The 24,864-nt window shown below is 39.2% G+C and overlaps 1 protein-coding gene across 1 annotated transcript in view; it reads left to right on the top strand.

Moving 5' to 3' along the window:
• ERBB4 (erb-b2 receptor tyrosine kinase 4) overlaps positions 1–24,864 on the top strand; it is a 397,396-nt gene that overhangs the window by 243,852 nt on the left and 128,680 nt on the right. The window contains exons 16-17 of the mRNA XM_059820585.1: positions 5,855–5,899; positions 6,020–6,094. Of these exons, the coding sequence (XP_059676568.1) occupies positions 5,855–5,899; positions 6,020–6,094 (120 nt within the window). The remainder of the gene's footprint in view (positions 1–5,854; positions 5,900–6,019; positions 6,095–24,864) is intronic.

Raw genomic sequence — 24,864 nt, 5'->3', positions numbered from 1 at the left:
AAGTGCAAATTCTGTGAAGCGAGCCATCCTATTTACTGTTTATAGCACGTGATGATTTACATACAGTTTGGCTTGGTAAAGCACTTGTCCCACTCCTGAAAGCAGAGTGTGTGCAGCAGTAATGTAACCTTTGACTTTCAGGTCTGTCATATATTCAGGTTCCAGTCATGAATGTCCAGCAGCTTATCGGGAAAAAAGCTTACACCCCTTTTGAAAACCACAGAGAACAACTTTTCATAGCAACGCTCTTAGCTGTCCTTCTAGCTAGCACTGGTTTGTCGCAAATGCTGCCTTTGAGGCTTGTGTAAGTGTAGGCCTGTAAAATTACTTTATTTTTAGTATTTACTTGTAGACAGAATTTTCGTCTCTGCTCCTTGGTTTTGGCGAACTAACCCGGCAGCACTACTGTGAGACAAAAGTGTTACTGCCCTCTTTTTCGTATGGGACTGATGCAAAGGGTTTCTCTGAAACCAGACTCTGTACAGGAGTCTGCGTCTGACCATCAGTTTCTCAAGTCCTGTCTAAGTGTGCAAAATCACTTTTTACATTTGGAAATATACAGGCCATGTATCTCAGCCAGAATTAAGAATCTGTGCAACAAAATTATAGCAGTCACATACACAACTGTTGTTTTGCATGGGCCACATAAGTTATGTCTTTTCGATGAGGCGGTTGGTGGTGTCCGGCATACAAAGAAAGGGAGAGGCAACCAGGGGAAAAAAGAGAAAACTTCAGCTAGTGAAATAATCTTCGACAAGAGGCTCTTATTGTTTAGCAGCTAAAATTAAACCAGTAAATTATTCAATGTAATCTTGATGTCAACAGCTGTTGCCATTCAAAATGAGACCTTTTGCTAGTTTTGCAAATCTAATTACAATAGAGCCATTAGGGAAATGAAAGTGAGATGCGAAGACACAGCCAGGATCTGTTACAGATTTGTCTTCCCCTCAGACCCTTTAAATCAGTTACGCAGTGAGAAAAATGCTGCTACTGTGGAAGAAGAGTGTAAGAAGAAACAATATGAAAAGATGAGCTCACTTCAGGAGCTCTGGTCCTGGCTTTAATAGATGGTGCAAGTGCCAATTCTGATCAAATCTGGCAAGCCCAGCTATGGATGATAGATTTACTGCCCACCCTGCATAAGAAGTGCCTTGCAGCTCTGCTGGCCTCTCAGAAGACCACGATACAACACTCCTCCCCATTTCCTCGTCTTTTCTGGGGAGGTCTAACTGATCTATTACTAATCTTCATGGCACAACTGTGTTTCTCCTTGACCAGTAAGAAAGCAGAATGTTTTCCGTGGCTTTATACTTCTTCATATGTGTCAGTATTTTGCAAGTGGTTGTTTGTTTTTATCTCCCTGGATAGAACAGGATCAAGAAGGGAGGGGTTTATGCCTTGTGATGAAAATTTGACATTCTAGTTTATAAACAAATAGGAAGGGCATTAGGCAGTTGTAGCTGAACTTGCCGGTGTTCATTGGCAACCCTTGGTGACACAGGGTTGCTTTATGCCGAGTTATGTTGTCGTTTAATCCTTGACCTTTCAGTTTTCCCTTCTTTTTTTTTTTTCCCTGCAGCTGATTATGTGAAAGAATGTATCATTTAGCATCGTGTGCCAATCCCCAGAGAAATGACAAAGTACTACTAGTAAAAGGGCCAAAGGTTTCACTGGGTTGAACGTGCAAAGGTGTGGTTATCTCCCAGCTGAGGAGCTATCCTTTTGCTATGAGTCAAATACTATTCCTCACAGAAATCCTCATCCTCTTATTAAAGGGTTCATGAGTCTATTCTTAGGTATTTTGTTACCCCTCATAAAAACAACACCCCACCATCCCCCAAATCTGGGTAAGCATGGGTATTCTTTTCTGGTGTTCTTAAAGACTTTCTGGCATGTGATTATGTTAATGAAACTCTTATTGACTGCCCCAGATGTTTGGGGTTTATGGGTTGTCCATCTTCTTGCCAACATTGTCAGGGGCTGAGTATGCCCACAGAGAGAAGCAAAATCAGTTACTATCTCTCCTTTTCTCCTTTAATGCTGAATTCTCTAGTTTCATACCCTTCCTTTAAAAATTAATATTTAAATTCCCCTCAATCAGGATTCTTCAGTAAAATAGGTTGTGGAAGGAACACATCTTGATATTTTACTCACGACTGAATGGTACCAAGAAACCGTAATTCTGCTTCATTTAGCACATCTGTTCTCCTCTCTGTCAGATCAGTGGCTGGAATAAGACTGATGCTCTCACAGTACAGCTTGGATACTCGTCAAAAAGTGTGGAGCTGCTGCAGAGCAGTGCTCCCAGTGTGGTATTATCTCATTCCTGCAGTGCTGCTCTCTGAATCAGGGTGCTTCCTAAAATGGGTTGTGAGTTCTCATACATTGTTTGTAGCCATCCCCAGCTCTTGCCGTCACCATGGAGTATATGTGTCCCACCTCAGTGTTTTACCTGTGAGCGTTTTGCCACAATTTTGTCATGGCACTTGCAGATGATTGCTTTACACCCTAGAGCGTGACATTTGATAACACCGTTCACCTCCCTTATTCAGGTATAATGACTGCTTCTGTTAATAGGTGTGTAATTATCCAGCCCTGTTAATGATCTTACACTGACTAAGAGAACTATCAAGGAGTGACTTCCTTGGATGCAACAACTGTGCTCTTGGCCTTGCATCCCAATGATAAACATCAGCTACTTGAAGGCAGTTTGGAGCAGATCTGAGGCATGTGGGACAGCAATCCCGTTTAATTCAAGAGAGTCAGAAAGCATTTGGCACCTCTTCTTGCAGAGCTGGCCAAAATGGAAGACTTTCACAGAAATAAAATACTAATTGTATAATAGCATTTGACAGTCTGCTTCCTCGCTGCGCAAGACACAAATGGGAGATCTTACTGGACACCTCCCCTCATCATAGAAAGGCATTTTCTCACACAACTTCTTGAAGGAAATGTAATTACTCTTCACCAAAACTTTATTATCCTTCTAAGCCGAGACCAGAGAAGTCATGGGAACCTTATCAACACTTGTGTGGACCAGAAGGGATTTGAAGGCAGAAGGACCGTCTTGCCCTTGGGCAATCCTCTGGGTTTGAGTTGTCTGGTTTTATCCATAGCAATAGTTGGATGACTGGGTCATTGCCACAACTAAGGTTTTCTCTTCTCTGGAGTTAATCCATTTATGCCATTGTATAATCCGTTTGGTTTTTTCCAATGACAAAGATTTTTGAGAATTCATCTGACTAGAAATGGCTTGACTACTCCACATCTGTGAACAGTTAAGACCCCACCTTTCAATCTTAAGGAAAATTGATGAAAGGCAATATTTGTGATAGAGGGAAAAAGGATTGTTTCAGGAAAAAACAGTTGTTACACCAATTTTCAAAACTGTTTCAACTCATCATTTTCTTTCAGAGGATGATTATCTGTAAAGCCAGGATGAGATCCAAGTGTAATTTTCTGTATAAGCTGTATTGGACTGTTGTAAGGTACTGAATATGTCATTAATAAATTGGCATGTATCACTTAACCAGTTCATTTTACAGAAAGAACTTGGAAATGAAAATATCATCCAGACTCCAAGCAGAAGAAGGAACCCTGGGGGTGAATGGAGTACCAGTGTGATGTATGATTGTGTCATGCTTGTACTTAGATGTGTCAAAAAGCCTGAAACTGAGGAAGTTATTGCCAGAGGAAAAATAACTGATGACTTGGTGGTGCAAATCAACTTGTTAATAGATATTTACGTTACTCACACAGCTTTGTACTTTACTGCACGTAAACAGGACAGCCAGTCAAAGAGTAGGAGACTGTTCAGCATGACTAGGAGTAATGGAAACTGCACCTGCACAGAGTTTTCTGTTTGGGGCTGGGAAATGCACTGAAGAAGATTACAGGTTTAAATAAAAATCAATGGTATTTCAACCTGGAGTGGGTGAGGTCCAAACAGGTCTCTCTTTTTGGATTCAAGTCCTATTCTCCAAAAGTCTGAGAGAGTAAATGCACCGATGTGAAATTACTCCAAGACAATAGGCTCTTTATGTTAGTCTGCCAGTTATCTGAACTGGTAATGGGCTCTCAGACCTCTAATATGAAGAGGGCCTTCTTTTTATTTATAGCAAGAGTCTGAGCTCAGCTTGTCTTGACGTGCGAGGAAATGGAAGACCTGAACAACTTTTTTTCAGCCTCCTTCATTAGTGAACTGGTTTTCTGCAAATTGCAGAGAGTACCATGAAAGGAAGAAATGTTTGATATCTTTGAGACTAGTTAGAATTCGGACAGCCCTGAATTCTGAAGTCCTGAAGCCCAGGACAACTGACATTTCAAAAAATACCCATCAAGAGTTCTCTCTCTTAAGTTTTTGAACTCCGTTTAAATCTACCCTTTCTACTTCATGCATTATCTGGCCACCTGGGTATTTAATGAATCCTTTTTATGTCTGCACATTTGCTGAAGGAAACCATTATTGAGGAAATCCATACAATTTGTGTTTGCATGTCAGGTTTTTATGTGAAAATAAAAATTCAACAAAACAAGAGGTAAGGTTCACTATTATTTTGCTTTCCCTGATGGGCAGGTAAGGGGAAATTGAATTCACTAAATTTATTTTGTAATGGTAGAGTGATAGCTAATTTAAATGCAGCAAAAGCTGATGAGTGGCAAGTGATGGTGAAGTGGAAAGAAGATCTCATGGGAGCATATTTGAACTCTTTCAGATTTTTGACATGCGTATTCCTCTATCAAAGCCAAACTGAAAGCAGGAGACTTTAAAAAGAGTTGGGGATCATACCTTAAATTTAAAATGCCTCAACAGAAGTGAGTTTAAATCTACTGATGTGTCAGATCACCTGCTCCTGTAGCAGATATACAGCCAAAGAGCCTGTTAATAAAATGGCTCTGAGATCTTGTTAAAGAGTTGAAATAAGTGGTTTGGTTTCCTCAAAATGCTGAGAGCTAGATACTCCCCATGGCTACAGAGGGACTAGCTGGGCATTCAACACAAAAGGGTGTCAGGTTGTCTTAACCCCTAACAGCTTAACTTTACCTATCTGTCTCTGAGAACCATGACTGTTGTGTAAATGTGTAATTAACTTGCTGTTTGAATGTAGAGGACCTAGGACACCACTTCACCTACTGCTCTTCAGGAGGGCAAGGAAAATCCACGCATATTCATGTTTTGCAAACAAACTCTTTCACCATGGTTGTGCTTTAGTGCTGCTGCATAAAGTGATTCCCTGCATTCCTATCGCCTTTGGTGAGCGCCTGCTGATTTTGTAGGTGGAGGACTTTTGGCAGCATCTAAGGAAAGCAGAATAAAATGCCTGAATCGGCAGACACCATTTTGCTCTGTTTTTTGTTACTGGAAGCTCATCCTTGAGATTCCCTGATAAGAGTATAGTCAGCTTGCAAAATATTTCTGCAGTTGCCCTAGCTGGGAACTTAAAACAGAATGAACAATTGCATCAATTACAGGAAGCAAAAAAGTTTTGTATTGTGCTCCTGGAGGTTTCATCTTGCAAATGAACAGCTTTTGTGCAGTAATCACTGGTTTGATGATTCAGACAACATCCAGAAAAAGCAACTCTATTGTCAGGACTCCCACGTACGCAGGTGAAACCTGCCTTAAGCATTGTTTGAGCCAAGATGTGTCCAACCTTGGAGCGCTGTTTATGTTGCTATTATTGTTCCCGTAGCAAGCCTGGTTTTGTCACAAGCTATAATTTTGTGGCGATTTGGGTCTCTCTTGAGAATTATAATTAAGAATGTGGCACAAAGAGGGGATTCCTGCTTCTTGGATCTGTAAATAACAGATTTTTCTCTTTCTCTCCCTATTTTCAATCTGGATTTGCTGCAGGTGCATAGGGCCACGTATTGAGGACTGCATCGGCCTGATGGATAGGTACTTGCTGAGTGATCATTCCCTGTGTGTCTTCCATCCTCCACGTGTGGACAAGGGCGCATGCGTGTGCATGTCCTCGTGAATGGCAAATGACGTCTTTTGTTCTGTAATTGCCTGCAGGTGTAGAGGTCCCGCTAGTCATGACTGCATTTACTATCCATGGACACGACAGTCCACTTTACCACAACATGCTAGGTAACATCCACCACTTTTCCATTTTTGTACGCAAGATCCTTCCCTGGTTACCATAGGAATGTTATACTATCCAGTTTGTTCAGAAACACAAATTATGAGGAAAATATAATTCGTCTTTAAATAAGGCATGCCTCTGAACATCCAAATATACTTTTGCATTTGAAAGCCAATTAAATATCTTAATTGTTTAGGCTGATTAGAAAATGCCTTTTTTTTTATTTTTAGGTTAAATCGGTAAGGGTTCAATTCTGAAAATTTCCGCTGAAATAGGTGTTTCTCGATGAAATTTTACTGGAAGTAAACATGGTGAAAACTCTGGTTAAATTGGAATTCATTGTAACCTTGCAGCAATTTTATTTTTCAATAATGATGATCAAAATAAATTAATGTAGGAAGAATCCCAAAATATTCCGGTTATACTCTGCATTCTTTTTTTCATGAAAGCTCTTCATTGCCATTGAGTGTGTTTATTTTTAAATTCAAACTGGTTAGTATGACTTCCAGGCTTTGGGATTACTGTCATGAGCTAAGACTGGATGAAAAATATATAATTTCAATCAACTTCACCTCATTAAGGATTTCACTTTTTTTTCTTGTCTTTAAAAAAAGATTTTAAGGTTGCCTTTCCTTCCTAGCTGTGTACCTAATGTCAATATCCCTATTTCTAGCTGTTGAAGGAGAACATGTTTAGACGTGGAAAACAGTACTCTATAAAGGCTATTAGATGGTATACTTGTTTAATTAAATCAGTATCAGTTCTGACTTAATTCATGGACCAATGAATAAGCAATGGAAGAAGGCTGAGTTTTTCAATATTTTAATTTTTTTTTCTTAATCTTTCTGATCTGGGGTATCCCGTTTGAGATACTTCTGTGGGGGACTCGATTTCAGATGTACTCATCCAAAGTGAGTTGCCCAAAACCAGCAATCAATCAGTTTTAAAAGTCTCCGTTTTGTCAACTTTACTCAAAGCACAAATATTGAAAATGTATTCTTACATCTTGCGTAAGTTTAAGGGGCTTATACCAAACTATAGAGAATGAAGGCTATGCTGAAGTTCTTTGCTTTAGTAACCAATTTAAAAATAAAATGTATTTCATCAGTTGGATTTTTAATCAGCTTTTGGTGGAACATTAAGGGCTTTATACTAAGACGACAACTTGTTGGCTGTAGTGTAACTCTCTTACAGCATTACAGGCTGCTCGGTCTAGCTTCCTCAGGTAGCCCAAAAGCCAGTCCGACCTTGTTCGCTGTTTAATTCAAGTGGTATAACTCCAAAATTCATCTTTGCATTGAAAATTTTCAGGTAGTAGTAAAGTCTCTGGAGGTACTGCCAAATATCTGCTGAATTTTATGGAAAGACTCTTGTTAATCACAGTGGATGTTAGATTGGGCCCTATATTTATAAGCGGAATTAAAGGAGTGGAACATCAAACGTGATGACACAACACTAAAGAAAGTGTTGTCTAGTAAGGTGCCAGGCTTAAGCCATGTGTTAGCAGGCAATGCTTATTTTGGTTTTGAAGTTGTATAAATTGTAGGTTTTGTCTCCTTGAAATCTACTATCAAGGTAGTAAAGCAAATTATCAAGGGGAGTAGAAATTGAAGCAATTGTTTTGCTCTGCTGAAGTGAATAATTTCCTGGTCCATTCAGTCTGAGGGGGAAGACCCTCAAATGTTTCCTTTAGACCTGATGGAATTTTTTTGTTGTTGTTCCAACTTTGCTGAATTTATTTTAGGAAAATTACTGCACTGTGTTTAAATGTCAGGATGTATGTATTCTTTCACTTTCAAGCCAAAGAAGGAAATTTCATACCTTTATTAGGTTAATGAAATAGTGCATTTTTCTTTTTTTTGTGAAAATGGTTTGGTTTGTTTGGGCTAAAAATGGGCAAAACTGCACTGGCAAAGTGATACTTTTCATTACGGTAGGGGTGTAAATAGAAAATGGATGTGTTTCACTTTAGATAGAAACTCTTCATGTCCCTTTAGCAATTGCGTGCCCTCCCTAGAATTACAGACCTTAAATAATTCATAATCAGTTTTACCCTTATCCATTAACGTGAATTTCTTCCATTGATGTGAACTAGCAGTGAGTTGAAGGGCAGGGTTCTCTGCTGTTCAGGCAGCTGAAAGTGAGAGCAGGGCTCTAACCACGAACAGCGAGATATTTCTCATCTTCACCTACTTCCATTTTCATACCGGTGCTGCTTTTCTTTCCAGTTTGCAAATTGGGTTTGCCATGATCCATTGACTTGAGGGCTTTTGTAACAGTCTGGTAGAATAGCAAAGGAATTCTTACTGTCATGTTTAATAAAGATGAATTGTATGTGCATCACATGGCTTGTTTTCCAGATGACCAGTGAAACTTCAGATTTTCTGCTTATGTTTGGTCCCTTATATTTTGTGGAAAAAAAATCCTTATTTTTGGCATCGCGTGTCTTTCTGTATAGGTGTTTGGGCTTTTTAAAACCTTTAGCTTCAACAGAGTTCTGTCCAAAAGACAGAACTCTCTTTTCTTTTCCCATTTCCAGCTCAGTGCCACATATAAGGGTTATTTTAGCCCATTTCCACTAGACTACTTGATAGATTTTTTTCAATGACTGTTAGGTTACTTGCTTGATCTCATGTGCCTTATTTTTCCCTGTGAGGACGCACGTTTCTATTCAGTGTCTTCAATTTATTCTCGCAAAGGTTTTCACTGTATTCTTAGCTGCCAGGAAAAGTTAAAACTCTAAAGGCATTAGAATTCACGGGAGAAATGAGTGCCTCTTCTGCTTGTGGTTAGTTGCAAATTCTGGTTATTGTCATTATAGCTCTTGATTTACTGTAGTTGAAATCATATGGCAAGGAAAACCTTTCCTCACATTTGTGACACATTCTGTCTGCATTTATACCATGTTTAATTCATAGCGTCCCTATCACAATGTTGTCTGATTGTAATTCGTGTGATTCACTGAGTCAGTTTGCTGAGCAGGTTTTCTGGCTGACCTCTTCGGGCTGCTTGGGGTGACACAGAGGCCTGAAGGAATGGGACGGGCCAGCAGAGAATTCCCCATGCAAAGTGGAGTCCTTAGCTGGCATGTAACTAACATCACTGCTTGTTTATCTTCCTTTCTGTCTCTGTCCTTCCTTCCCCGCCGTGCTGAGAATCTCAGCCCAGGGAACAGAGAGGAGACAAGAGCCTTGTGTCCCAGCTTTTCTCAGCCTCCCATAGCTCTCCCTGTTGTTCTCTGCCTTTTGGGGGTGGGGGGAGTAGGCACTGGATTATTACTTTCAGGCTTCAGTTTGGGTTCCCCCTTCTATATCAACCTTTCCTAGAAATCACCCAAGCAAAGATGGAAAGCAGATGGAGGCTGGAACTTCCCAGGGTGCCCAAAGGAGTTAGCTGTCCTCCTTTCCCACCCCTTGCTAGAATGACATGCCTTTCAATACCTTCTGACAATTGTAGTCGGTGTTTTCTTTGAGTGGAATAGCATACTTGTTAGCTCTGGAACAAAGAGCAAAAAGAGGAGTGTGCCTGCTCCAAAGATTTGGATAACCATTGCCCAAAAGGAAGGTTGAAAAAACTATAAAAATAATACTCTGCCATGCATTAAGAAAATTATTCTAGGCAGTCACGAAAGGCTGGTTCTTCTACGCTCCCCTGCTCCCAAGTCCACCAGAAAAGTTTGGCTAACTCAGTTATTGAAGCTAGGCTGTGGACAAAGTTTTTACTTGAAGTATGAATTTTAAATGTGTTCATCCTTCCTGTGATTCATTCAGCTTAATACTAAGAGAGAAGAGATCATCAAAGGAGGAGTGAAGTTTCTGTTTTCCGGTGCGTGAGAGATTGCAAATCTGAAGATGTCATCGGAAGCATGTGGTGGATATGATAGGAAAGAAATAGCACCCTGATGTGATTGGTCTGAGTAAGCTGATGTCTCTCACTGTTTATGCCCTAAGAAAAATTCATTCACATTTCCCTTTTAACTAACAGAAACTAATTAGCCAGGACCACCGTTGTCGAGTGGTTACATAAAATGATCTGTAGATGTTAACTCAAATTACAATCCTAATGCTAGCTTTATATCAACAAAGGGCGTCCTCTCAACAAATCATCACTTCCTGAACAAAAAAGCTGTTTTTATGTACTCTGTGTGTGTACAAGAGCTAATTAACAGTAAACCCTATGTAATGCAGGCAAATCCTTTCATAGCTGTTTTGTCCTCCTGCACAGTATGACTTCAATAGAATTTCACAGCAGCTCTAAGTAGATGATGGGGAAGGGAAACCACCTCTAATAAACTGCTAACGTTCATTGCTTTTATGACACTCTGTTCCATTGCTTGGAGGAAAGCGTTCCATATGCTCTGTATTTTTATAGAATAATTATAATCGTTCTGGAGGGGAAGAGGAAGAGAATCTCTGTATAAAGTAAGAGGAAAAATAGGATCCGTGAGCACAGAATAAGCTACATTACTTAATTAGTAAAAGGTGCTACTCTTGAGAGACTTTTAATATGGAGCTTTCTGATGGTGTATCAGAACAGAGCAGTTGAAGAAACAGATTTTTTTTTTTTTTTTTAAGACTCAAGTTTAGAAAAACAGGCAGTATCTTGTCCTGCCTCTGTGGGCTGGATAGAGCTTACACTTGATCTGTTTAGGACAGACTGATGGAGAAATCCCTGTTCTGTGTGAGAACTTGCTGCTACTGAACTGGTTCTCTACAGACCTTTGCTGTGGGCACTTTTATTGTCACAACAACATTTCACTGCCTGAAGCTTTAGGAGGAATACGTTTTGAATACCCCTGTGACATGAATGAAAGTCACTGCAGTGATTTCTTTTCTTGAGCTCTCCCAGTTATTACTACTCCCACTTTGTAAAGACTGGTCTACTTAGGAAAGGGGCTGGGTGGGTTTTCCTTCTTTTCTGCTGTACAGATCTGACCACAGATGAAAAAGCTCTCACTGTATTAAAACTTCTGTTCTATAACATGTTCAGAAAGATTTGTCTGGGGTCTGCAGGAGGTTCTAGTTCATCTGCTTTACTCAGTAGGGTTGGCTGGTATGGTCTCATATGGAAGGATTTGGTAGGATCTGCTACTCTAGAGAGAAATAAACTGTTAAAAAGGGAAGAGTGAAGGAACTAGAAGCAATGGTTACACAAGTGCTTTTTAAAATCTGTTCTGTGGCTCCAGTAGTTTGAGGATCCTGTTGAGAGTGTACAGGATAGAATAAAGCCAGAAATCTGACGTTTCTAGTAGTTCGTTACACAAAGACTGGAATATAAGTGAAATACTCTTGCCATATATTGAGATTGTTGATACTCATAGACCAAGTTTCTCAGCAGCTGTGCTTGTTTGGTGGGTTTGGGTAATACTCACGATTGCCCGGTGGTGCTTGCCAGAGAAATGCTGCAGCGAGGTTATAGAAGTTGCCTTAGCATGTCTCCTTGGGGATATAGGTATGGCAGTCCTTATTGTCTCATTCAGTATGTCCCAGCCCTTGTGCCTTCTTCAGCTGCTAAGCTCTGAAGAACCATCAGTGCAGCACTCAGTCTTACAAAGGAAGCAAGCAGGTTTCTTGCAGAAATATGCAGGGACTTGTATTTGGTCTGCTTAGAACACAAGTAACATCATGAATTTTGTAGCATCTCTGTTATCCCTGAACTTCATGCCAAGTGTTCATTAAGTCCTACCCCTCTGTGGCTTGAGTACAAGGTCCAACTTGGTGAGCCCTATGCATATGTTCAGCCCCACCTTAACAGTAAACTTCTCAGTTCTATGAAGAGTGTCATGGAGAATATACAGAATGCATTAAACACAATATTTACCAAGCACTGGAGTTTTCTTAGGTCATAACCAAATTTCTTTGCAGAGATGTCTCAATAAAAGCTTTTCTTTTTTTTTTTCTTTTTTTTTTCTTTTTTTTTTTGCTTTGCCACCACAAGTTTCAAAATAAATTTTCAAATACATTTAAAATAAGAAAATTCTTTGCTCAGAAAAATGACTAAATTATTTTTACTGAAACTATGAGGAAAAAAAAAAGAATTTATTAGACCAGATGTGATTGGTTGCTGCTGAAAGACAAAAAGCATTAGGAAATTCCAAATTGAAAATGGTTTGTTAGAATGGAAAACAACACACAGCCCTATTGCAGACGTCACTGCTTTTATTTCTCATCAGGCTACATAAGCCTTGTGTTGTGTGTCTATACTGGTTTGGCTACACAAATAATATATGATGCAGAAATAAAATTGTGCCATGAAGAAGTGACCTTATTGTAGAGCAACAGTATATATCTCACCACTCTCCAACGGGTTTCTTTTGTGGCTTGAAATGAGGATTTAATTTAGATTTAATGTTGTTATAAATTAATTATCTATTATTAAAAATACATTTGTAGAGCTTTAGAAATATGTAAGATGTGGAGTTGTTTAAACCTCAGTGAATGGTTTCTTAATAATTCATTAATATTTAACATATAATAAATCAGAACTAAAGCTTGTGTCTTACTTCCAATCTACCTGCCTAATGCAGGATTTGTCACTCTTTCATATTTAGACAATTTACGTGACAAATGTATTTCAGTTTAGAGTCCAGCCAAGACTTAATTCTCTGCATTCTGGCATACTCCCCGTGACCTGTCAGGTGATAAAGGAGCTGCAATTCTTGCGTAAAATGGGAAGCTCTTGGCTAGGGTTCTTTAGAACAGTACATTGGTAGTGGTGCGCTTGCGTGGTAAGCATGTATACAGTCAAGTCTGCTTAATTAGATCTCTTCAGATCAAAGTTAGTATCTCAAGCCGTGTAATCTACTGTAGGTGGGGACGGCGTTTGGGTTTGGGATAGATTTACTCCTTTCTGGTATCTATAAAGTAATCTTGCAAGAGTTTCCCCTTATGCGTACTTTTCCATTGCCTATTTAAAACCAGTTAAATATTTGCTGGAATGATCAAGCGTAGAACACTTGATGCAGATGAGGATTTGTATTTGAATTCTGCAAATGACATTACCTTTTTCTGTTTTACATACAAAACTGTATGTTCTACTTCTCAGTTAATTTGCAACAGCTTTTCCAGCATTAAATCAAAAATAGTGGATAACTTGTTAATGATGATCATGCAGTTCACAGTCGATCTCTTTCATTTGTTTTTGCAGAAATGGAAATACCAGTTTTGGATTTAATAAGACATTTTCCAGTTTTACCAGCGTGTAGCCTGAAAACACAGTGGTAAACTAATAAAACAAGCTACAGGTTTGAAGGAATTAACAAGCTTCTGTCCTTTGGTGCTATGTGTGGAAAGTTGTACTGCAGCTCTTACCAAAGGTGGAAGCATTGCCACAAATAACAGCAACTGTGCAGGGATAGAGCATTTGTAAATGGAGCTATCAGACCAAATTACTTTATCTTACTATAATTTTTTTTCCTGTCATGCTGTGAAGTGAAGTAACAGGGTGGGAAAATGTCATATAAATTATCTGTACCTTTGGGCTTTTTGTACGAAGAGTTTCAAATAACTACATTCAAATTGTAGTGGGAAAGGGTGCCTAATACTAAACTCGTTTCCCATGCAGTGCCCTCTCTCTGTTAGTTCAGCTTACTTTGCATCTCTTTTCTGTAACGTAGAGGTATTTTGCCTCTTTTCTACCTCGTTGTAGCAGATAGAGTAGAACAAGAATGTAGACCCTGTACTTTCAGAAAGACTGTGTTTTCAGGACTGTATGTTAAAGAGGTTTTAGAGGAGAGCCACCAGGAATAATTAAACCTTTGTACATTGTGCCTTGTAGTGAAGAAGTTTGGGAGCTTAAACAGCTAAATCTTATTTTGGCTGAAGGTTAAAGCGTAGAGCCTGATTACCATCTAAAAGTACACAGGTAAGGAACAAAAGTTTGCTTAAAGATGGTGCTAGTCTAGCAGACTGAAAAGGAGGGTAGGGTGTCTGCCGGTGAGATAATGAAATGGATGAAATCTGAAGAAAGCTACATTCAAAGTAGCAAAATGGCAATGCATTTCTACAGTGCATTTCGAATGAGGATTATTAATCCCTGGGATGATTTTTCCTGGTAGTGTTCAATTCTCCAGCACTAGACTCATAAAATCAAGACTGGAACTTTTTCTTGCAAACGTGCTGAATTTGTGCCAAGCCGGCAGGCTGTGGTGTGCAAGTACTCAGGCTGGAGGATTCTGCTGATTTCTCCTGTCATAGTTTACAGTGTGTGACATAACACTGTCATGTCTGTGATGATAGTTTCCAGCTGTGATCTGCTCTTGGTTTATGCTCTAAGATTAGGACCCAGAGTTCCTCCTTTGAATTTTGATCGCAGGTACTGAGTTGGACGCAGACAAGAAAACCTAGCTGCCGAATACTGGGCTTTCGTTCCTGTCAGCTTTGGTGAGGCACAGTGAGAGCTCCGAGTGACTTTACACAAGGTTTCTGTTATGCTGATGTGTCCTTGTTCATTAGCAGTTAGGTCAATTAAACTTCTGAGTTTTCAGACTGGCCTTTGCTAGGGAAGAGAAGAAATGAATTCAGATCTTACCTGTTCGACTGAACTCTCTTGCATTGTGCCTGTGTTCACTTGAATGAGACATTTATTTTGAATAAGTATAATAGCGTTTTTACGTATTACTGTTTCAGCATTTTTATTTGATGTCATACAACTGAAGGCAAATTGTTTCCCATGACTAAGTTTCTTCACTAATGGCATAAATTTGAAGGCCTAGTTTGTCCATCTCTGAAAGGTTTTCTAAGCCTTAGATGCTAGTGAGGTACTAAGCATCTTATATTCTTCTTATCTTCTTATATTCTTCTGCAGTCCTTTTATTCTTTCCTTTTTTTACTTTTTTTTTTCTGCTCCCTCTTTGTACCATCTCTGCCTTCCTTTCCTGGAAGATGCTTTGGTAGACCTGTGTCTTTGGTAGCATGAAGTTTCAGAAAGCGTGGTGTCTAGAGATTGGATATTGGTTTTATTTGTATGTAACCTTTGAAAGTGAAGTTTTCTTTAGGGATGACAGTACTTTTGTAAAAAAAACTTCATGCTTTTTTTCAATCTGACGTAAATTGTTAATGACACCATCTTCACACCTTGGTGAACAGGCTCTTTTGCAGATGTGTTGGCTGTTTAACCAAAAGAAGATAAAGCAGGTAATTTCTGTAGTTATCTGAGATTGAGCAAATGATCAAACAGGCAAGGAAAGATTGTGGGATAATGTGAAGAACAGGTGCTGGCTAGTTCTGACTGAGCTTTTCATTGGCATTGTGAGGAGGTTACTCTGTATTTGCCTGCTCAGGTACACCTCTTGACAGAGCTGGTAATCCCTCATTCTGAAGAGTTGTAGCATTTACGCAGAAATTTGAGAACAAATTTAACCTTGTCATCAGGACAAAGGCCAAACTTTGGTTTAATATGGTCCAGTCATGATGTAATCCCTGGTTCGTAAATTATATGACGTTTTCCTTGTAGTACCTGCAGGAAAACTGTCTGAAATGCAGTCAACCTTTAAAGTAAGAAGTGCGAACTCTTTCCTCAAATTATTTGTCTTAGACTCCCAACACCCTGCCTGTGAAATAGTCTGTCCCTTAGAAACACAGGCCGTCAAAGCAATACACCAAGGTGTTACTTGCCTCTTAAAATGCTCACTTGGATTTTTATTACATGTTCTTATTTTACTCGCTGTTCCATTTTAACTCATAGCTGTCTACTTGTAGAAAACCTAATGATGGTTAGATACACCACTGAAATTAGAGTAGCACAGATATTTCTTAGAAGGCACAGAAGCTGTAAAGCAACATAACATGAGTGAAAAGAAGAGGTGACAATGGAAAAGTAGAAGCAAACAAAAGGACAAAGGATGTGTTTTTAATTATTTGTCACCATTTGTTTTGCTCCAGTTAATGCTGTTAAGGTGTTAAGGTTCAGCCAAGTTAGAACCCCTAGGCTTTTGATTTCAGTGTTGCCGAGTATAGTCTTACAGGTCATACTGAAGAGGAGATAAGACATTGGGATCCCTACTTTTGGCAATATAGCATGTTAATCTGCAAAATAATCTGAATATAATGCTGGGAGCATAGACCATGACATACAGATCCTGTACGTTGTGTGGTTAGAAGCAAAGAAATAGGGAAGACCTGGTAGACTGGAGGGAAGAGGACTAATTTTAGTCGGGCAATTCACCAGCACGGCAGTGGCCAAACTGTAAGTTCCCAGTAGGCTAGTATAGGCCATCGGGAAATTTTCAGTTCATTTCAGTGGGCTCTGTGTCAGTGAGCATTTTTGTTTGATTGAATAATCTTCCTTAAAGATAATGTGTAAATTTCAGAAATAAGTTACCTCTTTCTCTGCCTCTCATGGTCTGATGGGAGGGCGGGGGGGGCGGGGGGGGGGGAAGTAAAAAGTATTCCTGCATTAAAAATGGGCCGCTAGTTGTTAATATGCGTAGTCTCAATCACAGTAAGGATAATAGACAAAGAACAGATTGAAGAGATAATATTCTAGCTTTAAAATAGTCCCATCTCCTGTAGATATGTTTTTCCCTCCCTCGTGGCAGTGATATCCTCTGCATGTAAATGACTTGGATGCAGGCTCAGCTCAGTGCTGTCTCACCACCTCGGCTTTCTGTGAACTCTCTCTTCTTTGATTCCCTGGATCAACCAGTGGATCAGGCTCCAAATTCCAAACTTTGGGGTGTTTGAGTCATCTTTTAATCAACAGATTTTTAAAATAAGGGAGTTTTTTCCCTTTCCAGGAAAATTGAAGTAAGAAAGCAAGCCAAAACCTATAGCTGTAGCAGTATGTGTGTATTCTCTATAGCTGGTTTCATCAATCTTTATGTGCTTTTCTCACTTAAATACTTCAGATACATATATTTTTGAAGCGGGATGAGATGCAATCCTTCTCCCCTCTCTCCCTTATGATAGAGGCAGGAAAAAAGATGTCGGAGCCTTCTCTCTCCTTTTTTTCTTAAGCCCTAATGAGCTTCAGAAGCTGTGAGACCCAAGAGGCACAAAAAGTCGGCAGGATCCACTGTCTGTTAGAGAGGCTGATACTTAGGTCTGGGGGATTGGTGGCGGGGGGAAGGGAAGGGGTTTGTGACTGAAAGAGGAGAAAGAGATTTTTAAGCTGCATCACCGTTTCCCCGGATGCTTGGCCTGCTCTGTTCTGGGATTTTAGGAAGAGGAGTGGTTTTAACATTTGGAAGATGCATAGATAAGGCAGTATCTGCAACAAATTCTGGAATGTTCTATCATACTGAAATACGGGAGAAGGAAGAGCTGTTTCACTAGATTATCATTTGCCTTTATGTGGGCCATACTGTACTGCAAAATAATCATAATAAAACAGCTGTTGTAGAGTCTAGGTTACTCTGAGCAGTATCCTCACCATGGACACAAGCTGTTTTTCTAATCAAGTCACATCTGTGACTATCAAGATGATAGGAGGTTGCTGTGTACATAGACACAAAAAAAAAATATCATCGGTAGAGCTGTGAATAGAAGATGACGATAATATTCACAAAGACTGGTTTCCCTTGGCTCCCTTTACAGCCAGTGAAGTGAAATAGATTCCTTTGGGTGGCTGTGGATACAGAGGAGTGAAGGTGAGTGGGTTCGGAGCTTCTAAGTTGAACTTTTTTTCTCTGAATGGCCTCTGGGGAAATGCTGGCAGTGGGATGATGACTAGAATTAAGAGGAGTTGCAAGATACACCAGAGTTTTTCTCTGCTCGGCTTGGTAATATAAGAACTACTGGGAGATGACTGATAAGTAACAGACATAGAAGAATTTGGGGGCATATTATTGCATAGGAGATGATCCTGTATAAGCCTTGTGTCAGAAAGAGGATCTCAATTTTATGTGAGTTTTTCCTCATAATCGAATGGGATTTTCTAATGATTGATGTAATTTGTGTAGGTCGTTTAGACAGAACGCTATCCTTGTAAAATAATAGTGATAAATCCAAAAGCAGCATCAGGCATACTCAGAAATAAATTCCTTATACCCTGCTCTTTATCTGCTTTGGATTTTCCTTGATATTTTGAGCACTGGTCACATTTATTCCCTGCTATGCTCCACAAAGATAAATTCTGAATATTTAGAACTCAAATGAGGAGTGGCTAAAATGTATGTTGACATTAACAGCAGCATGGCCATTCCTAGTATTTTAATAAATGTCTCAAATGCTATATTTATATATACATTTACACCACTGCAGAATGAAGTGTTACTATTTTGATGTAGACTCTGAAGAAAAAATTTTTAATCATATATATGTATGTAATACATGCACAGTAGATGGGTGTGTATTTCCAAACACATTCTTCTACAAATCTGCCATGCACTCTGATCTCAAACACAAGTCCAAAAGATGCTTTAATGCCACCACTTGTTAAAAAACCTCATCTAAACCCCATGTAAGCTCTACATTTATCACAAAACAAATGATTGGATACAGCAAGAAACTTGAAGATCGGGAACGTAGCGTGACAGTTCTGTTCTCATCAGTTTATCGTGTCTCATTTTGTTTTGATGGGGTTTTTTCCTGTCTGCCAGTGCCCAGTGCCCAACCTCAGTCTGACTGCTCACTCGTGTGAAGAGGCTTGTTCACCTTGGTGAGATGGCTCATGGGAGCGTAGATGCAGAGCTGGACCAGAAGTGGTCTGATGGAAGTTAGGGCTCTCTTTAATGTACCGAATCCATCCTCACCAAGGAGAAGCATACGGTCATAAAGACTTCGGAGGGAGGGAATCCGGGACAGAATCTCAGACGTGGTCCCCAAATACAGTCCTTGAAGGTTCCTTACTGTGAAATACTCCTGGAGCTTGTGAAAGCAAATGCTTGCTGCCGCATACGATTCAAAGCTGTAATAGGAAAGAGTCCAGTGCTCACAACCACTTAGACAAAAAAATCTGCTCTGTGCTCCTTAAATCTTCCGAATGGTTACTCTCAGGAAAGACTGGCATTCCAAAAACCAATCAAAAGGGGCAGGTATAAAAAGAGACATCAATGCATTTTCAAAAGAAAGATGATGATTCGTGAAGGGAAGTAAAAATGAAGGGCATGGGGTAGAGAAACCTTCCCCTTGCAGCTCCTTAAAGGTGGGCAAACACCTGTGCAGTCCTACAGACAAGATTTTCCTTAGTCATGTAAGGGTTTGGATATTTCGTATGTTGAATAGCTCAATTTCAGCAAACACTTAACTGGAACTTTAGTGAATTACAAGCGCTTTCCACCAGCGGAATTTGGAAAGTGTTTTAAAAAAAATAGCAGAAGGAAGAGCACAGTATTCAAACAGCTTTCCTCCTGTTGGTTATTTAAAATATTTCTGAACATTCCTTTCTGTTGTCTATTCTTTATGGTTTGATTCATCACCCAACTGAAGTGAATTTCCCTCTGTGTTCTGTACCAAATATTGGGTACCAAAAATTTTGGAGAACAAAGTAGTGAATGTCTAATTCATCACAAATACGTGTCCTCAGAGATCTGATTATTTTCCAAACTCTGGAGCATACACATATCTACATAATTGTTTGTTAACTGTAAAGAAAAAAAGGCACGTGTTAGACTGAATCAAGCTGCCACCTGAAATCTTAATGAATTCCCATTAGTACTGACTGCAGTATTCACTCACCTGTACAGTCACTGGTGGAGCAAAGCTGAGGGCAGGCTGAAATAATTTCTGAGCCTTTTAGGCTCGAGTTCAGCCTTCTGCTTGAGAAGTTGTACAGGATGTAGGGTGAAGGTAATTGGCCTGTCCATGCCTGCTAGAAGATATAATAGAAACCAAAATGTAGTAATGAAGAAAACGTTATAAAAATCTGCCCTGAACACCTATTGCAGAGTGAAGGACTGTTCCTGCTCAGTTTCAATGGCCAATTTTATGTTAGGATTTATATTCTGTATGACCCAGCTCCCATTGAATGTTTTGGCTACCTGCTGATTTAATATGGGCACTACCTTGTATTTCTCCAGCTCCTCAAGCGATGCATTGCATTCTGCCTCAGACTGTGCTGCTCTGTGATACTTTTGGATTTGACAGTTAATGAATAGAAAGCAGTGCCACCGGACAAAGTAGTCTCTCAGCATACAGTGTCATACAGGAAAATGGGCTTTATGTTTCTATTTGAGAAAAGCATGTTTTCTTATTAATAATTTCATGTACACAGACATAATTGTAGAGCCAGTTGACTGCAGCTGGTTATAGAGAAGCAGACTGAGTTTATTGCTTCTAACAGGAATGCTTTATGCAGAGAGAAACTCTTTGAGCTAATGTTGATGGTTTTAGCTTCAGAGCAGTCCATCAGCGCCCATGGTCATTACAGGTCTAGTTTGCTTTATTTGCAGGAAAATATTACTCTTTCCAAAGAAAATGGGAAATATGACAAGCTTATAAAGAGGATTGTTCTTTTACTTGATGAACTGGCTTCACCTGTGAGTCCAATCTAGTGGATTTAGCTGGCTTTCTGTCACAGATAAATCCATCTACATTATACGGGGCCTGACTTGGCATATTTTACAAGGAACGTTAATCTGTTTAGTTAAAGCACAAGCCTCAAAACAAAGTCACTGTGCAAGTTCTTAACAAGAGCGTTCCTTTTTTATGCTGTGGCAGAAGAGAAAAATCTCAGCCTAAAAATGTCAGCAATGCAAGAGATGTCAGATGGGCTATTCAGTTTTACAGGGAGAGAAGCCCATGTAAAGCCTCTGTATTGATACTGTAGTCACAGAGATTGCAGTATTTCTTCCCAGTCAGCTGTATTAACAGGGAGTTAAAACTGAGAGTTTTTAGTAATTTATGGTGAAAACATAACAGAAATGTGGTTGCTCTCCTAAATTATGCCATTCAGATTTAAAAATAGTTTTAAAGAAATCCATTGTGTGTGCTTAATGATAATAAAGATGTCATAAATTTATAATCAATACATATTAATGTCTAGAATTCTAGGTTATATTCCTTTTCAAAGCTATACTTAATATTTTTTTCTTTGTCCTCATTTATTTTGCTGAGTGAAATGAGGAATCCTATCCTTTTAAAATTAAAAAAAAAAATGAGGCATGAGCAGGCCACAGTTCTACAATTTAAGGAACGCACATAATATATTTGTTTGTGTCCTGTTGGTGTTTTGTTTTCAGTAAACATTCTCTGTTAACCAAAATATGTGCAAACCTTCAGTAAATGATGTCACCATATGTTAAACGTTTTGCTATATCTTAGCAGCACAGTTGCTCTCAACAGCATGTCATGGTTAGTGGTATACTAGAGGAGGAAAGGGTGTACACTGTCAATTAGAGACTGTAAGTCTGTTCTGCAGATGTTCTTCTCGTTTGGCAAAGCCAGTGAAAAAACTTTGAGCACACAGATAACTTGATTGTAGTGATCTAGGAATGTCTTTAAATACTTGCTTGAGGCAGGCTTTAATAGAGGAACCACTGTGGGTAAGGAAGAAGCAATTCTGAGTATAGATACGTGTTTGTCAGCATTAGCCTTGTCCAAAGTGAAAACTGTGTTTGATGTTTAACTGCTGAATGGACCTAGACATAGACTACAACATTGTGGTCATTTTGCATATTGAAAAGTTGTGGCTAGTACTACCTGCCACCGGAGTTCAACTGCAGCTAGCTGACGGTACAATGCAATGCATTTTGCCTATATCTAGATTAAATGCAGAATTGGTAATCGTCAATTAAAATTTGTGTTTACACGTGATTAAAAACTCCTATTGTGACATTTGTCAGTGTTTAAACACCCTCAGATTAGGTGGAGAAAGGGGGAAGGGAGCCTTGTTCTTGAAAAAGAAAAATATAAAGCAAAGCATGTCTTAATGTGAATAACATTAGATTAATTCTTCCCACCCCTGGCAAGCACCATTTTGTGAACACCAGGCACTCTGGAAGTTGTGGTTGTAGAGCTCTGCCAGGGGAGTGCTGCACAGCAGTGAGAAGCTATTAAAACATACACAAATTTGCTTCCCAGTCTCTGGTTGTTTATCTTGTATGTTTTAAATAGGAAGATTATTGTTCCAGGATTAGCAGAATCCGTTAGATTTCTAAAAGTGCAGCTTCAAAGTCAGCTAAACTCCCCCTTGATAGAAGGGATGAGGAATGCAGAATGGGTGAATCGTCCATCAGGAAAAAATAATGCCTTGATAAAGAAAATTTGCAAGAAGCAACCACTTAGCAAATATTCAAGGTTGTAATGAACCCAGTTTGGATACATAGATAAAACTCTAAGGAGAGGAGGGCAGGGAAGGTTGAGGCAGGAACTTAAAGCCCTTTAACAGCTTGGCTTCAAAGCTCAATTTATTTACACATTGTATTAGGTGGGTTAATGCCGAAGACAGAAAACCAGGTGTTCTTTCTCAGCTTTACTCCGTGGACCACAATTCTATTTCCTTTCCCCCTTCTGCTGCACTCTCCAGTCAAGAGTATGAGACCGTGTACTCATCTAAATGAGTAATTAGGCTTTAATACCTGGTCTCAAAGTGCCGTGGAAATTGCAGATGTTTTGATGTTTTGGAGTGGATGGAATGATACGAGCCTCGCTTTTGAGCATCCTTGTCCATCTTGGAATACTAGCTTTGAACTTTTTGTCTCAATTTTGGTGTGTGGGAGTGGGTATTACATGCTTCTAAATACGAAAACACAGTGCGCATTTAAAAAGAAATATATATTATTCATTTCTCCTAAGGGAATACTAGAATCTTACTTTCAACTTTTAGCCACAGACACACAGTTTCCAGTTTAAAAGGCAGGATTTTTCACATGTTGTGATTTATTTTTTTTTTTTCCCCCTCCCACTGCCTCCCCTGCTGCCACCTTTTCCAGTCATTAATTGGGTATTCTGTCCTCAGCTGAGGGAGGGGTGGGGGATAGCAAATTAATTATATGGGGCTGAATTATGATTCAGGGCCATACTTCTTGGACTGCTAAGCCTGTTTTGGTGAGCATAAAAGTCCAGAAACACCTAGCAGAGATCTTTTTCACCCTCTGGGGTAGATTTTCAGTGTGTAAAGGAAAGTAGTGGCTGTATCAGGAGTTTCCTGTTGGTGGGTTCATAGTGGAGCTGAAAGAAATGTGAGCTAGAATCGACTTTTGGTTGTCCGTTATTTATGCTGGACGGGCCGGACTGCCATGGAACTACCTCTCTTTGCTTGACTTGAGCCTTTCTGAGCCCCAACACAGAAATGGGGCCTCTGTGCTTTTAAAAATGACGTTAACAAAATGGGATTTTTTGATAGTGAAATTTTTGTCTCTGCATCAACATTGCTCCTGTTAACTTTCATGAAATTAGTTTTAAGTGGGCAGTAGTCTGAGGTGGGCAGATGCAGCGAATTGCATTCACAGAGGTGGTTGTGGGACAGTAATGTAACAAAAATATAAGTGGATTAAGCTCTTAATGCCACTAGAGATAAGGAGATTTGTGTGTCCAGCTGTATGTGAAGCTGAACTGTTGGTTAGGTGCATATGCAAAAAAATGATTGAATTAAAAAAAACAAAACGGGAGAAAGGTTTCCTGTCTTCAGCAACATCTCTGATCAGCGCCACCTTGCAGGGATACATGTTAAACAACCTTAACAATTACGTAAAAGGAAGGTAAGCAGCATGTTAATGAAATTCATCAGGGTATTAAATGTAAGACACTGCAAACATGAAAATAGTAGAGAAATTATACAGGAGACTTGAAGATGTCAGCAGAAAACATAGAAAAGCAAACTCAGCCCGATGAACAGAAGTAAAAAGAACCCAGATGAGGTAGGTGACATCCAGAAAACTGGGCTTAGAAAATAATCGACGTGTGGTTGGAAATAACAGTGAAGCACACTGATGATACCAGAAAGCACTGAAGGCAGTGACTTGTCATTTGGTATTGTAGGAAATAAAACACATGATTGTTGGCTTTGGGGCTTAGCTCAGTAGCAGGGTGAGGAGAAGCTGCATCGTATACAATCGTATCCATTTAGGTCTGTGATGTTTGTGTCTGTCATGATTTTATGTGATGATAGTGGACTTAGGAGTGAAGGAAGCTGATCACTATTTGAGTTCAAAATAAAACTTCTTCTGCATTGCAGTTATTTGTTTAGCATTTAAATATGTTTTTTCCCCTCACGTTATATTACTCCTCTTACACTCCCTTCTTAAGCTTGCTTAATAGCGTATTTAGATGGTACCTCCTGAAAATTCAGATACAATACGCAATTATGGCATATTTCATATTAATGACTAAATTCTTGTTTGGTGAAGTTCTTGAAAATTACTTTTTTTCAATTCACTACTAAAAATTATGAAGACTTTATTTTAAAGTCAGTAAGAGTTGACATGATGGATCATAAAGATTCATTTTGAACCCCTGTACTCTATGACAATAAAAGGGCTGCAAGGAATTTGTAACTTCATTTTATTTTCTTCACTAGTCGTTATGTCTCCTTTGGAACCATTTCCTTGTTATGGTCTATCATGTAAATATTGTTTGGACCATTTCTAGTGTACACAGTACCATAAAACTCTAATTATTTATTTTGACAGCTATTATGATAGTTATTAATACGCACTTTAAAGCCGAGAGATCTCCTGCATGTTCTGTCAGTCTGTGGTTTGGTGGTGTTTGTTAAAAATTATATGATTGTTCATACAGCATAAAAAATAAATAAATTCCTCTGCTCAAGAACGTTAGTTGGTACTAGCTCCAGAGAAGTCTTTTGATGTCCAGTGATTTTCATAATTGCCTATTAGAAAGTTTCTTGCATTAGCATCATGGAAAGCACATGCAAATGAAGAGGAGCTTTGTTTTGG

This window comes from Gavia stellata, chromosome 8 (genome assembly GCF_030936135.1).
Source record: "Gavia stellata isolate bGavSte3 chromosome 8, bGavSte3.hap2, whole genome shotgun sequence".
NCBI lineage: Eukaryota > Metazoa > Chordata > Aves > Gaviiformes > Gaviidae > Gavia > Gavia stellata.
The sequence above is the reverse complement of the archived record's forward strand: the minus strand, read 5'-3'. Positions and strand labels throughout refer to the sequence as shown.